This window comes from Tympanuchus pallidicinctus, unplaced genomic scaffold (genome assembly GCF_026119805.1).
Source record: "Tympanuchus pallidicinctus isolate F22 unplaced genomic scaffold, pur_lepc_1.0 scaffold4, whole genome shotgun sequence".
NCBI lineage: Eukaryota > Metazoa > Chordata > Aves > Galliformes > Phasianidae > Tympanuchus > Tympanuchus pallidicinctus.
This window is the reverse complement of record NW_026294758.1, coordinates 12887381-12903739: the sequence shown is the minus strand read 5'-3', so window position 1 is coordinate 12903739 and position 16359 is coordinate 12887381. Positions and strand designations below refer to the sequence as shown.

General features: G+C 37.7%; 1 protein-coding gene across 3 annotated transcripts in view; it reads right to left on the bottom strand.

The window, feature by feature from the left end:
• Nucleotides 1-1280: 1280 nt before the first annotated feature.
• XRCC4 (X-ray repair cross complementing 4) overlaps nucleotides 1281-16359 on the bottom strand; it is a 175648-nt gene continuing 160569 nt past the window's right edge. For all 3 annotated transcript variants that reach the window (XM_052700530.1, XM_052700531.1, XM_052700532.1), the window contains one exon: nucleotides 1281-2077. In XM_052700530.1, the coding sequence (XP_052556490.1) occupies nucleotides 1969-2077 (109 nt within the window). In that variant the 3' untranslated portion in view covers nucleotides 1281-1968. The remainder of the gene's footprint in view (nucleotides 2078-16359) is intronic.

The following is a 16359-nucleotide window of genomic DNA, read 5'->3' as shown; positions in this document are numbered from 1 at the left end:
GGACTTTGAGTTCCCTCCCAGCCATAGATATTCTAAGATTCTGTGGAACTTCATTGGCAAAAATGCTGCAGCTTCTTGCACAAATTCTTCAAAAAGGGGCGTTTCACTAACACAGTCTCACACAGTTGTGGAGACTGACAGGTTGCAAATGGTTTTTGATGGAGAGAAGGTGTTCTAGTGTATACAAACTGACTTAGCTGATGGGAAACTGGCTCTATATCATGGCTACTCTAACTAGATGGCATGTCTGTTTTCAGTCCAAGGTACGTCCACCATCATAATGTTTTCTACAGAATTACTGCTTTGATTCATGGCTCAGAGAAAAGATAAAGTAATAAGTATTCTAACAGGATTACTACACCTGCTGATTGTAATATTTGCTATTTTTTAATTAACTCTTTACGATTAGAAAGCAACAGTTTCTTGAAAAGAAAATTTTGCAGGATGTTCAACTCTATTCATCTTCATTTTCTGCTGCAGGCAAAATTAAACCCAGCTCTTCTATTTCAGGTTAAGTCATGGAAAATTTTCACCTTAAAATTGCAACTATATACAAGTTTTTGTTGAAAGCATTGTCAGATCAGCACTGGAAGATTTTAAATCAGGCAATACCTCTGAATGAGTGTATGAATAGGCCTTTTGTGGTCCTGTCATTTCTCAGGCACAAAGTCTATGTAGAAAGCAAAATATTTTGGCCATTCAAGTTTTCACTGTGTGATTTATAACATTCTCCCAAAGACCTCTGTGAATTTAAAATGCTATGACCATGCCTTTCAGAAAAGAATACTTAATTTTAATATTCCCAAATCCTCATTTAGGTTTTTAAATGAGTCCCTGATTCTGCAAATACTGACATGGGTGCTTTTTAGTTAAGTATAGGATTGAATTTTGACAGGATCAGGGCCTAAATAAACTGGTATTTTAAAAATATGAAGTGGTTTCAGGGTTCATTGCAAGCCATAGAACACAGAAGTGGAACTATATTGCACAGTCTTGGTGATTTCAATGGAATTATTCAAGTTTAAAACTCCTGTTTCTTTGACAGAAGAATAATAATTAATAAAAATTGATTCTAGCTTTTAAAATTGCAACGCAGAAACCTGATGTACAATCTTAGTTCTACACACTTGTCAACCACTGAAAGCAAATACACATTGCTAACTTCTTAAATCTAAATGAATGCATCAACACTAGTCAGGAAGAGGTTATGCATTACTTCATTTTGGTAAGTGGTGCCTTTCTCATAGATTGCCTGAGGAAATAAAACCAAAACCAAGGCCTTTTTAGAAAGCATTTTATTGTTTTAGAAAAATAATTAGGAAAAATCATGAAATATGAAAACATCAATTTTAAAGGCTACGAGTTTCTACAGAAGCTTAAAATAGATTCAGTCTTAAACTTATTCCCAAATGCAAGAATGTACCTTGTAACGTACAATACTATAAAGAATCTTCAAATAAAATAAAAATGTAGCTTCTTTGGATACTTCATTTTTGAAAGATATATATCTCATTTAAAGTCAAGGATGAATTAGCTAGACCATGTCTAAGCTGAGCTCCTCAGGAATGGGGTAGTATATAAGGTAAGTACAGTGGTATCCTTAAGTCTTCCTTTTGTCTGAATGATTCACTGGGGACATCTGAAAAACAGTTGATCCTGGATACAGTCAGCAGCCAAAGACTGTCATGATGTAAAAATGTGAGCGTGCTCTCTTTTCCCACATAAATGTGATAAAAGCTCTGCATAGAGGCTGAACTGATTTCAAGGCTGGCACAAACAAAGCCTTAGGAAACCAAGGGATCTGCAGCCGCACAGTGAAGGATGGGAATAAGGGCAGTGCAAGAGGATTAGAGCAATATGTCATCACATACCATAAAGATTTCAGCTGAGTGTATAACAAAGCCTTTTAGTTTTATATCTCAACATGATGTGCAGCACCAGTCTCTCAGTTTCTCAGCCAACACATAGCTAGATGTCATCAAAGAGGTCCTCTGGCTCACAAGTGTTTTCCAGTGTTTCAAGAGACATCACATCCGGGGAGTGCTTTCCTGCTGTCTTATGTGAGGAGAGATCAGGTCTGGAAATATAAAGCAAAGAAACAGATCTGAAATAAATACAGATACAGATACAAACAAATCCAATGTATGCACTGTCAGGGTGCCCGTTTAACAGTGTGTTTTGAGATTTATTGTTAGTGTTATGTGTAAGAGACCTAGATATGTGCTGAAATGGCAATGGCAAAACAAACAGATGAAATTCAGTTTATAAATATCAAGCTTTCAGTTATTTTCTTACAACTTTCAAGACCCTGAGAATGATCATTTCAGCCACCAGATCAATACAGTGAGCAGGGGAGAACAAATCAAATGCAGAAAAAATCTTGAGGAACCTGTTCTGCTGTTTCTATATCAGATGTTGCTCAGCTAACTGCTTTTTATTTTTTACCCTGGCATTAAGCATGGGTCTGCTGTCCATCAGATTGGCATAGAGGCATAGAAGATTCATACTGAGGTGTCTCAAAGCTCCATTGTGGTTGCAAGCCTGACACCAAACTGCAGAGCGGAAGAAAACAAAGGTGAGAAACCACGCTGGCAAACACAGAAGATTACATTTGTGACAACTTCCAATCCCTACAAGAATTAGTATGTGTAGACTGGATCCACAAAAAAATCTTTGAATCCTGCACAGACAAACTTGTTTTGCAGCTTTAGAGAATTACTAATTACTGGATTTCCCACTGATGTGACATTCCAGGGTGGTATCACTAGCAGCTTTGAAAATTGGAGCTAATCTCTTAAACCTTTTCACAGTAGACTGTAGGGAATTGGTATAGGAAGCAGGGAACAGACTTGACGTGCTTACACTTCAAGGTTTTATGCTGGTTGGAAATTCATGAGGATTGGTGGCATTGTGCCCAGGTATATTCCACTGGTGTAATTCTGACAGAAGTAAAAAAATCTTATATTACCAAGGCTAACACTTGATCCACCAGGATGGGAAGAATAGACATGATGGAAAGTGTTACACTGAAATGCTGCCATATGAGGGCTTAGTGCAATGAGGCATTCAAAAGCTATCTTAATTTCTAGACTAATTCAAACCTTCAACTACTCCACAGCTGCCAATATAGCTAAGTAAAATCAGGACTTTTGATTGCTGCTTTGTAATCTGGCTTTATAGAGATTCAGAACCAAGTTTTCCCAAATTCCCATTCTTACAGGAAAGCTCCAGGGAACAGAAAATTTAAAAAACACTGCAGTCTTCCAAAAGTATTAATTTTCCCAAGACCTCAGCTACTACCTGATTCATAGCTTCTTACCTTTCAAGTTTATCAATCCACTGGAAGTTTGTAGCTCTCACTATGTTTCCCACTGTGGACTTGAAGAATTATTTCCTTTTGGAGGTGAACCCTCTGTAGTCCTTGGGAATCATTAAAACCCACTGAACGCTGAATCTGGGATGTCTTTCCTTCCTGCAAGCTCTCTAGTTCTTAGAAGAGTTTTCTCACCACTCTGTCATTCTAGTTCTGCAAACTGTTTTAAGTTCAACATACCATTTTTTTAGGTTATGATCATGACTTTCTCTAGAAATCTAACTTGGTTCTTCCATGAACTCTTCAAAACTCCTTTGTTCATATCTGAATACATAGTTTAAAAGTATGCAGTGACATCAAGGGCGTGATATCAAAAGTCACTTACACTAAACACGAATAAATCCTGCCAGATTCAATTTAGCCAGCAACCTCTGGTCAGCAGGATCAGATCGTTCTGTATTGTTCTCATTGCCATTGAGCAACTCATTTGTATCCTATTTTTTAAGTATAGATAGTATAACTCATGATCTGATGTTTGATTTAGCTAATGAAAGAGTGCATTTCTTTCACCTCTCTGGGCTGGTTTAAAGTGACACGTCTTCAGTGAGAACAAAGGCAAACTACATAGAGTGCAGCAGCACTCCTATCAATTAATTCAGAGTGATCTCACCAGCAAACAATTTAGGCCACGAAAAATCTCTATACCACCACAAATTTCAGATACTGGAGGTCATATTTAGAGTAGCTTAGAAATTTTTCACTGTCCATATGCCATAGCATTATGGTAAGAGTTCTGAAACCCCAGATTTGTTAACTTTCAGGTTTTGCCTATTGCAGAATTTTCTGACTGTGAAAAGTAGGCCTGAAAGTGTATAAGAACAGTAATGTCAGTGACAATTCCATCCTCATTGGGGAAATTAACTGTTTTCAACACCAGACTTGAAAGCCCATCTGTAAGCCAAGTCGCTAGTGGGTTTTAACATTGCACAGCTAGAACTATTAAGCTTCTGTGTTCTTGTAACAACATGGTCCTCATTTGATTTCCAGAAGTTGTAATACCATGCTTATGAATAAACCCAACTGCACTTGCAAAGTGGAAGCATTAGACTCCTTGTATGAAGTTCATAAGCTACTTAATTTTGGCTTTAAGACTGGATGATTCATATTTGCATAGCAATTATTCACAACATGCCAACAGCTTGCTTTGTGCTGTGAAATTATTTTCAGTCATCCTCAGTTCTCATTGGAGCTTTATTTCCATACCCTGATGCGTAACATAGTTAATTTCTTTAAATTGCAGTGAATTGTATAGCCCTGTGTTGCCAAAAAGCCTGTAAGTAAGGCATTCTTCTTGAAAGTTTATTCTTCTGTTGGATCACTTTTTGAAGTCTTGCCTTCTGGTAAACTTAAACTCCATTAACACATCTGGAGAACTGCTGACTCTAAGAGATCATTTCATATTTCCTGACATTTAGTTCAAGCCCTTCATAAACTGAGACAGTAGACCAGATCCACAGCTGGTGTGAATCACTATAGCACTAATAATGTCAGTGGAGCTCTGCTGACTTACACCAGCTGAGATTCTGGCCCAAGATTTGGAAGAAAGTGGTTACATTACTTGATATTTCTTTCCACAGCTGAGTAAGAGCCATAAGAAACAGAAGACATGCAACACAGCACTTAACTAAGCAGTATAGTAACAGCATGATGGTTTTGCAAAGCCAGGGAGAAAAAGCAACACCTTTTTTTGCAGTTGGACGGATGGACCAATCCCATTTGTTACACGTGATGAATTGCTCCCGAGTTTACAAAGACCCCAGAGAAAATCAGCACATCAGTTCTGCTGCAATACACAGCCAATTCCACTTGGTAATGTTTTTGCAGGAGTTTGAAGGAGAAAATAATCTCTAATGTGACTGCTACAAATGACATGGTTAAAAAGAACTTCCTAGTAGTAAAAGGATCAAACAAGTTGTAGCTGCTCTGAAGCAAAACCAGGTCAGAGGCTGCAACATAGCAAAATTGCTCATCTTGAGGTAATTCTTGCCAGAAGGATGAAAGGTTCTTGCTCAGAGATATGTTTGCCAATGTGCACACCTTGCTTGCCCTCAGTGCATCACATTGTGGTCATGCTTATGAAGATTTTGTTCTCAAGCAACAATCATGGGATTGGAAAAGAGCAACAAATTTGGTAAATTAACACAGGTACTTCGAAAGTTTCCTAAAAAAAATTAAGCAATGTAAGAGCCATACTTGTATCCTTAACCCACAACATTATCTTCCCCGTATTTCTTGGTAATTCAAAGAACCACTTCCAGTCAAAAGCTGACATTTTACTAAAATGAGATTTCAGCTCTCCCAGCTGTGCAGTTTTTTGTTGTTGTTTTAAGGAAAAGGCTGAAAGACTTGGTGTGTGTATGTCTCTCCTTTGTTAGGTTTAATGGTTCATTCCTGTCATTAATCTGAAAAAACACAAAGGCTTCATGAGTGCATATTAACATGGGATATAATCTGATGTATACTTTCTTCAGTATCATAAAAATAGATGGCAGCAGTAGCACATAAACAGAAAATTGATAGTCATTATAACATAAACTGTGAAACAAAGGTGATGCACATTAAATGCTAGTGAGCAGCAGCACTGGTTGACAGGACAAAAGCTGAGAACAACATTCTTGCTCTGGAGATGATTCGCCTAGCCCACCCCGAGAAAGGCTTGGATTTTTTGATTTATCAGCAGTCTGCTGTCTGGGTGAAGACAGCTCCGTTTACACAGAAAGTCTACAGAAGAAAGGTACTCATCAGCAGTCATTAATAAAGAAGGATTATAAAAGGAGCTTTGTGCACAGATCTGGGTGAAACCTCAAAGATCTTGTGGGCATATGTAAAACCTTGGTCTCGAAAAACTGTTTTCCCAGGGGGTCATCACATGGGCTGCCTACAGCTATTGGTGGAAAAGAGGAAAATTGAGACATGAAAAGTGGAAGAAATGGTGTGAAGTGGAGGTGGAGAAAATGCCTCTTATATTTATAGATGCATCAAGAAAACTATGTGCAAACAAATCTTTTTAAATATGAATTTGAAAATATACTTTTTTCTGCTACTTTCAATCATCTGAAGAGACCAGGGGCCTCAGGCATCACCACAGCCCAAGCGGAAGCTGGCCCCAAAACAAATTAAGAGAGGACAGAGAAGCATGTTAAACAAAGAACATAGACTGAAAAAAATAAAGATTTCTTGCTTAAGGAATATAATCTCCATCCCTCTTAGAGAATTTTCCATGTGTGGCATTTTCACACATTCAGCATATTAAACAAAATGTCTAGACACAGTTGAAGTCAGCAGACAAACAATAATAACAGTAAGATTGTTCAATTATACTGTAAACGAAGAATATTTCCAATGCAGCTACTAGGAATTTAACTTTCAGCCAGGGAATCAATGTTCTTTAATAAGTTTCCTCTGGCTGCAAGCCAAGCTGCAGCTGCACCTGTGCTCATCATAACCATGCTGACTGAGCTACGTCTGTAATTCTTGAAGAGCACAACACATAAAGCATAACATTTGAAAGAAGGACAACTGCTAAACCCTATATTAAGCTCTTGTGAGTGCCCTTCTTTGTTCTCTAGAACTACAGACTAGAAAAAAGAGGACAATTTTGTTTTAAGTTACACGAGTTCTTTTCTTCAGGTGTCACTCTGGAGTCTTTCAAAAGGAGAAAAGTCAAATGAGAATCTCTAAACTATGGTAGAAACAGACACATTTACTGCAGCAAGAACAAGCTTGCAAACAAATCTGCTATGCTAAGAAAACCATCTCTCTCTTTTTGACATACTGATGACCAGCATGGATGAGTTCTCAAAATCATTTTCATTTTCTGCTCTATCATCCATTTAGTCCTGAAAATAAAAAATAATAATAATTCTAAAGATCCCAGAAAACCCCACGCAATGTCTAAAATGGCTGTGCAGACAACACATCATGTAAACGAACAACTCTGACAGCACTATTTTAGGAACTTCCGTTCCGTTTCAAAGTTCTAATTAACTTCAGTTGGCGTAGGTACAGCCCCTTCTTTGAAAAGAACATTCGAGTTTAGGAAGATAAATATAGCCCTGGATCTTTTTGTCTAATCAAACACACTTGCAGATGCTTACTAACAAAGATCTACTTAAAAATGCAATAATAGATGTCACTTGAAAGGAAAAGCCTAAACTATATTTGTTTTAGACAAGTGGCACACATTTCTGTGGCTCATTTCCACTTAAACTCCCTCTTGCTTAGATAAACTAGGCCGCATTCAGCTTGAGCAGCACGCTAGCACCACAGCCTTCACTGGCAAAAAATACAAATCTCTTAATCATAACTACAAGTTCATGCAGTAAAGGAAAACTTGGTTTGTTTAGGAATTTTGTCAAGGCCTTTCATAAATCCAGTACTTTGTGATTTTTTCTGGCAAATGTGAGAAGCCATTTCTCATAGTCATTAAGCACTATTTATCACATATACATTTATATAACACCAGCAATGGCTAAACTGTGTCATCACCCTTTTCCAGACTGTGAAGTCTCTGACACTGCCTTCTCTCTTTCCTCTTACTTATTGCCCTAGGGTGATCATGAACAGTAATGAAAGGCCAAAGGGGGCAAATAAGAATTCCTGAATGAGCTTCTCACACAGAAACACGTGTCCTTGTTCTCCTCCACCTGCTGTTCCAAGCCTGCCTCCATTTCTGGGACCTATCCTTCCAGTCAAAGCATGGGCTGGCTCTTTGCTCTGGTTGTAATAATACCATGCTGATGATTTCCACTGTCATGACAGCCTGCAAAACTGTGTTGAATCTAATCACAAAAATAAGGCATTCAACCAAAGGAAACTCAGAAACAATGAAACCTAAATTGCACTTGAAATCTTTCATGTCCTCTCATCTCCTTTCCGATATTAGGTTCTAAGTGGCTGTCTAAATCCCACTGACTTCATCAGCTTCTAAACACTTGCTTAAAGTTAAGCATGTGCTTAGAAACTCTCTTGAACCATGGTCTCAGCTTACAATTCCCCAGGGCCTACTCTTTACATTGACCACCACATAAGCAACCTTAACAATATCATAAACCAGTAAAATTAAATATGGTCATTCTTGCAGAGAAATGGGTTAGTCCAGCGTTCATACAATGAAAGGTCTTCTCTTCAACCTCAGACTTGGATAGTCTAATATCTTTATAAAATAGCTAGGTACAGCTAAAATGATCCAGCTATCTGAAGGGTGTAAGAGTACACAGATGTCATCTTAAAAACTGTATTTTAAACACTCCCATGTCTAAATTAAGTACCTTTTTTCTTCCTGCTGAACAATTTGTGCATATATACTTGGGTACTGGCAGAAGGAATTATTGCCTGGATTACCTATTATCTGCAGATCTGCACAGCAGGCTTTGAATCATTTATTTCAAGCGGTTTACTGTGGAAAACCAGTTTGAGCTAGATAAAACCTATGACAAAATTAGCTCCTAGAAAGACAGTGCTGTAGTGAGTTCTCATTAAATATATGAGCAATGAATTAAACTAGGAGCAGGTTCCAATTTACGAGTTATAGCAGAGCAGACAAAGTATCAGGCTTTCCCCCTCCTCCAAAGGTTTCTAATAGGTCTCTACTGAACATAAAATTATTTTCATAATGAGAATTGTCTTTTCCTTTCTCAGAACTCCCACTCAATCTGTCCTGTGTTCCTCCTGCTCTCTATCAAGCACAGATCTGGATTCATTCACAATTCTCTTACAGAAGTTCAAACTTTTTATATTTAAGATCAAATCTCTGCCTATAGTGATGTCTTGTAACCTTTCCAGCTATACTGCACATCTATGAAAATGCCTATCTATTTGGCGGAGTAAAGAAGCCACTGTCAAAATATATCATCTATTACTATAAAAAAGCAGGAATCATCTGCAGCCCATGATGTGGTTGCTGTAAGACAGAGACAACAAACATGAACTCCGGTCTCTTCAAAAGTCAATTTTTCTGCTCTAAAACCCCAAATGGTCTCCATCCACTCTAACTCTTGGGGTCTGCCTTGGTGGTGATATCTGCACTAAGTACTTTACCAGGAACACTTAACAATGGAGCAAAAAGCCAAGTCATTACTTGATGGATAAATGCTGTGAAAGAGTCTAGACTACAAGATTTTAAAGAAGGGTTGTACCACCTCCAAAAACAACAAAATCCCACCTAACCAAGAGGACTTGCCTGGCCCTGTGTGCTTCCTTCACAAAAATTCTTATGTTAACTGGGTTTTTTCTTTATAACAAACCTCTTTACTTTCTTTTTCTTTTTTTTCTTTCTCTTTTTCTTTTTCTTTTTCTTTTTCTTTTTCTTTTTCTTTTTCTTTTTCTTTTTCTTTTTCTTTTTCTTTTTCTTTTTCTTTTTCCTTTTCTTTTCCTTTTCCTTTCTCTTTTTTTTTCTTTCTCTTTTCATTTTTCTTTCTCTTTCTCTTTCTCTTTCTCTTTCTCTTTCTCTTTCTCTTTCTCTTTCTCTTTCTCTTTCTCTTTCACTTTCACTTTCTCTTTCTCTTTCTCTTTTTCTTTTTTTTTTTTTTTAACTGTTCAAAGTCACAAAAACCTTTTTTAGCCCTAATATTTCAAAGACTTCCTTTTCTGGAAGAACAATTTTCATGCATGTAAGAGAATTAAGGGACACTCACATTTCACTCGTGCATATCTGTGCATCCCTTATTGTTGCAGTGATAGAGCTGGAGACCTAACTGCTTCTAACTCCAAAGCACATCCTAATTGGCCATGGCTGTGCTGGGCTTGCTAAGATCTGTCTACAGAGGTCAAATGGAGGGGATGCAAAATGGTGAACAGTCAAGATACGCTTCTGCTTTAGCAGGCCACCTATCCCAGTTATGAGAAAAGAACCGAGACAACCAGCAGAAGGCATGGATTAATGAGCACAGCGGGCTGAAAGACAGTAGCCAGCCCTACATTTTGAGTGGAATTTTTCAGTTACTACTTTTCCATGAATATAGGCCCAGTTTCAGAGAGCCCATATTCCATCAGTCCATCTGCCAGATTCTTCTTCTCCAGCTCGAGGCTTTTAGAGATACTTAGTCAACCAGGAATTAGGAGCAGGGTCTCAGAAGGGCTGTAGGTCACCTGAGACTCTCAGGCTCTTCAATACTACCAAACAAACACACAAATGCAATCCTGAGAGTATGCAGTGCTAGTGTCAGACAGCCAAGCCCCCATTGCCCAACACTGTGACTTGGGAGACCACCTTATATTTCATACTCCAAGCCTGCTCAGCACCTGCCTAACTTGGCACTCAGTTTGGACACCTGCAATTTCTATTTCACACACATCATAGCAAAAAACATTCTGACATTTTGGTCACTGTGGCCTGAACTGGACTGAAATAAGTGCCTTCCTGGAATGAAGAAATAGGCCATGTCAGCCAATATGAAACAGATAATGAAAAAGATAATTTGCCAGACTGTTAGAAGGTAGGAACAGCTGCCCTGGGTCAATCCAAATTAGCCCAGAACCTTGTCTCCAACAATGGCTAAAAACAGACACTCTTTGAAGCATGCAAAGTGCTTTTTCAGTTGCCAACTGATTGTATCTCGGAGATTTCCTGAGTTATGGTATGTTTCTATGGATTTGACAACATTCAGCATATGTCTCTGTCACAAACTGGCCCCACAGCTCACACGCATCTCTGACAGCAAAAACCTTCAAGGATTTCCACATGTAATACACAGAAATGTGAAAAACATGGCAGAAAACACAGAATGGGATAAACAGGGGAATGAAATGTGACAAAATAGATCTGAAACTAATATATTAGTCTAATTGTATTAGATTGATATTCTGCACAAAGTTGTTTCAGGTCAACAGCCTAAATCAGATTTTAACTTATCTTGTGATACATTACTGTACACCTGAAATAGCTCCAGCAACATTTTCTTGTATTGGTCTGGTTCAAACCAGCATTCAGACAACTTTATAAAGCTTTATAAGCTTTATAGAACTGTAGTCTGTAAAGGGCACTGATAATTGTGCTGATGCTGTGCTGTTGACAAATTTAGGTGGCTTGCCTTTTTGTCCTTTAAAGGACTTTTTATCTTACAAAGAAAAAAGGGAGCACTGAATGGGTGGGCAGCTGGGATTTTATTAGGAGAACATGGATGCAAGTCAAAAAGTAGATTAATAATGTTGTATGTGTGAAACAGATGCTGCTTGTGTAAATAAGCCAGCGTGCTACACAGATGAATCTCTGAAAATGCAATTCTAACTGTATCTTTTGTCATTGGTAATACACTTATTTGAAACCCATCTGGTATTGTCCACATTACAGTATCAGGAAACAAGAAATGAGTAATGCCCATTTTTCAGGTACGCTTTCTCACCTAACACCTCCATCCTTCTTTCCTGAAAAAAAAATACAGAATCTATAGCAGATTTGTATTCCAGCATCATATGGAAATCACTGTCCTCTGCTAATTAAGATCTTGGCAGTTTTTACATTTGGAAACTTGTTTTTTGCCTGAAATACACTGTCTTTACGAGAGAGAGAGAGAGAGTAAGGGGAGAAAAGAGAGTTCCCATCTAAAATACAGTGCATTACTTCCTCAGCCTTTACATAAATTCTCATGATCAGAATGAACACTACGGATAATACAAACGGATGCAATTTAGAGGACCATACGATTTAAAAAGCTGTGGTTTTTTTTTTTTCCCTGATTTTTTTTTAATAAATAAAAATGCCTGTTTGAAAAGCTTCCCAATAAATCTAGCAGGCAGAAAGCATTTCTGGTATCATTAAAACAAAAGAATTTTTCAGAAACTTGAATTTTCAACTAAAAAATAACTTAGCTCTTCTTTTAATAAAATCTGCTTTGCACAGAGCAGAGCTGGGCTAACTAATTGGCATTTTTTAAAGGTTTGCACATTGAATTACCAATGCTCTGCTGCTCTGAGGACACATCAAAGGGCGACAATTTCCTCTCTGTTGTTGCTGCTCCAGCAGCAGTGGAAGGTGTGCTGCTGCTCCCTCTGTGACACTGCTGGCACAAGACCTTCCTAATCACCAGCAATTCCTCACAAGAGTTTTATCATCAGCAATATGCAGCAGAGCAATTGACTGTATTGTATATACTCTTGCATGCTAACAATTATAGATCTGGTCATAAAAGATGTGGTAATGATATAATAACTAAAACCTAATGGAATCTATGGGAGTTTCCCCATTGACTTTATTTTTCTTTGGACAACTTCTCTGTACACGACAAACCTGTATGAGTTCCAAAACAGCATGGGCTGGTGGATTGTTTTCATAGTCTGTATCCAAAATTTGCTTCTGCTTTGTTCTGTCAGGTACTGTCAGCATCCATTCAAATGTCTCTCTGAATGCAAAGTGTACAGGAGAATCAACAGAAGAATTAACAGATACTGAAAAATAGATTTTATTCACATTTTTGAATTGTGATAGCATATAAAAATTAATGAAATTATAAAATATTTGACAAAGATCCCTACAGAAGTCATGATGTAAAGTAGATACTTAGTACAAAGCAAACTGGAAAGCTTGTTTATTAGTGAGGTTGCTTAATCATCAACATGAACTTAAAAATGATTTATCAACCAGCTTTCTGCCATCTGCTATATAAAGAGGAATCCCTTCTACCTTTTCATACTCAGTATTGGTAAATGCATTGAGCTATTCAGGCAATGGTAATAAGAGCTCATTCTAAACTTGGTGAGAACTGATGAAAGTGATTATGGTGAAGGCCTGGTACTGTCAAACTGTCAAGTTTCGTACTTTATGTAATTCTTCAGAGTTTACGCCTTTCCTACTCATGAAGAAAAGGACTGCAAGCCAATTTCCATTGAGAATGCAATGAGACCAAGGAAACAGAAAAACAGCAGAATGCTGAAAAAGTATACAACGAACCAATAAAATTCTATCTTATTTCACAGAAATTTTTCAAGGAGGGAATCATCTTGCACTTCTGGATATTACTAGTGAAAAAAAAAAATACAACAACCTTGAGATCCTTGCAAGGGATTGCTAGAAATTTCAGAGGTCTATTAAGAGCATTCATTTAAATTTTATCAACCATTTCTGTTTTCCTAGGCTGGAGAAATGTTCCTTTGTGGAGGATACAATGAAATAATAATAATAAAAAAACAACAACAATGGGGAGTCATTAGGTTTATTCTGAATACTGCCCTTTCATTAGCAGAAAATATGCAGACTAGCCTGCAACACTAGCACTGATGCTAATACTCTATACACACACACAAGTCACACAAGCTTTGTGATTATGAAAAACATCAAAGGAGATGCAGTCTGTATCCTGTTCATACAAACAATTCAAGTGTGATGCATGTAGTGACACTGACAACACAATTCCTCATGTGTGCTTCATCTAAACCTGGAAGAGTTAGCTCCACAGAGCCAAGAGGCCTTTCATGAACAGCAAAGAGTGACTGGTCTGTACATCAGCTTTGCTTGGCTTATCAGCTAAAGTTCCTAGTGATGGTGAAAAACAGCTAATGATGACTGGATGCATGAGGAGGCTGAGTATTACATGTGTTTGCTTCAAATATTCCATGAAATAACAGCGAACCTGATCTGCAGATGAACTTTTTGCAGAGCTTACAGTAAGTACACAGCAATCATAATGATCCATTGGATCCACTGGAGGAAATATTCCACTGTTTTAATTCTGTGCTGAGGGAATGAGATTTTGTTTTTTTACAGTGGTGCCTGGTACATTAATTTTTATGAAAGATAGGACAGCATGGGACAACAAATGGGACTGACCCAATGTGAAGGGGTCTGGTAGAGATACAAAACCTTGGCAGGCACAACTGTTTCACCCAGTTCCCACTCTGTGAGCGTCAAGGTGCCATCTATGCCTTTTATGTTGTTATCTGCTTTCCTCTGGCACAGAGGAGGTGTAGCCAAACTATAAATAATGGTATATAAGTTTTCTTCATATACCATTATGTATAGTTTGGCCACACCTCCTGAAATCTTTATAGAACTAGTATTAATAACTAGTATTGGGTAGTGAAGGTCGCTACATTTTTTTTCATTAAAACTTTCCTATAACAACAAGATAACAATAATAATGATAGCAACAAAAAAAAAAAAAAAAAAAACAAACAAACAAAAAAAACAAAACAAAACAAAAAAAAAAAACAAGAAAAGCAATGTGTTAAGTTTGCAGCCTAGGGAACTGTTTAGGGAATAAATTAAAACACGTATGTCCCTGGACATAAGGGGCAGAACACAGCAAATATAAAGCCACTGCTGGGCACAATATAATTTGCTGCTCAAGGATGCTTAGTGCTACAGAAATAGATTCTGTTCCAGACTTAAAACACTTGTATTCTTTCCTGTACAAAAGCTTTACTAATACATTTAATTGATTCCTACCTCATGACAGGAAGTGAACTAACAGACAGAAGAAAGATTTGGTAGACAAGACACAAAGAATAAAATACTTATTTGATTAATACAGCTGTTGCAAAGGCATGGAAGAAAAAAAATATTCATGCTTCCAGATACAATTTGTATTCTAAGATGTTATTTTGCTTGCTGCAGACGTATTTCAGTGGTTGCTTATTATCAAAATGAGAAGATTCAGAAGACTTGGACTTGGATTGAAGGCTTATCAAAACTGCCCGGACCTAAGGCCACAAGATCCAGTAGAAAATATTGAAAGAATATACTTCTAGTGAGATTTCTGTATAACTGCTTTCAGAAATATGAGAGGGGGAAAAAAGCAACACCCTTGCTACAGACTGGGATGAAAAATGGAATAACATGAACACTCAGGACAATTCTCTTAAAGTTTGAATCAAACTTGGAGTGGGAGGCAAGGACAGAAAGTTTCTACTTGCACACACTGAGTCATTTATTTTCAGCATTTCTGTGTGTTTACTAAGTGTCAGTAATCACAAATTAGACAACAAAAGTGTGATAAAACTAGCCATTCCTTAAAACCACTCACAGAATATGCTTAACTAAAAGGTGCTGTTTTAAAATTTTAATTGCTGGCTGAAAATACAGAAACTCTATAGAAAATGTCTCTGTTGAATAGTTCAGATCAATGCAAGGAAAAGAGTTAGAATTTAATCAATAAGGGGGATAATGAAGTCAAAGACTATTTTCTTTAAAGAGAAAACCCTAAGTGATTCAAATTCCCTCAGAGATACTGCCCTGCCTGACTGACCTCCACAAAGTGTGAAACTGATGAACCACCATGCTGATAGAATATGTTAAGGAAAAAAAAAAGAAAACAATTTTGTACAGTATTCCCTCACTATGGGAATGGCCTTTAGGGCTCTCCACTCTGTCCACCCCATGATCTGAAACCCTACTTCAATTCTAATACGGATGAAGGGTGAATATTGAAGTGTTACAAATCCAGGCGAGGGAAAGAAATGCATATGTCTCCTGAGGATCACTTGGAGTAATGAGAGTTTGGACAAAAATTGCATCGGTGCCTGAAGGTGGCTGCTGGAGAGAGGAGAACAGACATCATTCTACGTAATAAAAGCAAGTTGTTATTGGCACAAGTTTAGAATAGCCACATTGCATATGTGCGTCTAAGCTGCAGTGCCTTATGCAGCTTGTCCCAAACAAGTGCCAAAAACACCTATTTTCCCACTAGGCCTCTCCATGCCTTTCATTTATTGCTTCCACCCTCGTCTTCCAGCAGTCCAAATAGAAAAATCCAAGCACTGCCTCTGATGGCCTCTGATGGGAGCAGTAGCTGGCTGGCATAAACCCAGTGAGGGTCCAAATCAGAAGCTGGATTGAGGCCAGCTACAGAATAGGCAGCTTTAGGTGACAGGAATAGGTTTTAAAGGTTATGTACACCACATTCTAGCAGAACATCCAATAGATGATGTATTGCTACGCTGTCCAAATGTGAACTCCCTTAATAAAGAAGCAAGTTCCAGAACCACTAGTTTGCTGAGGTAATGCATTAATATTACTTCTTTGAGTTATGGGAAAGAGAATCTTAAAAAACAAA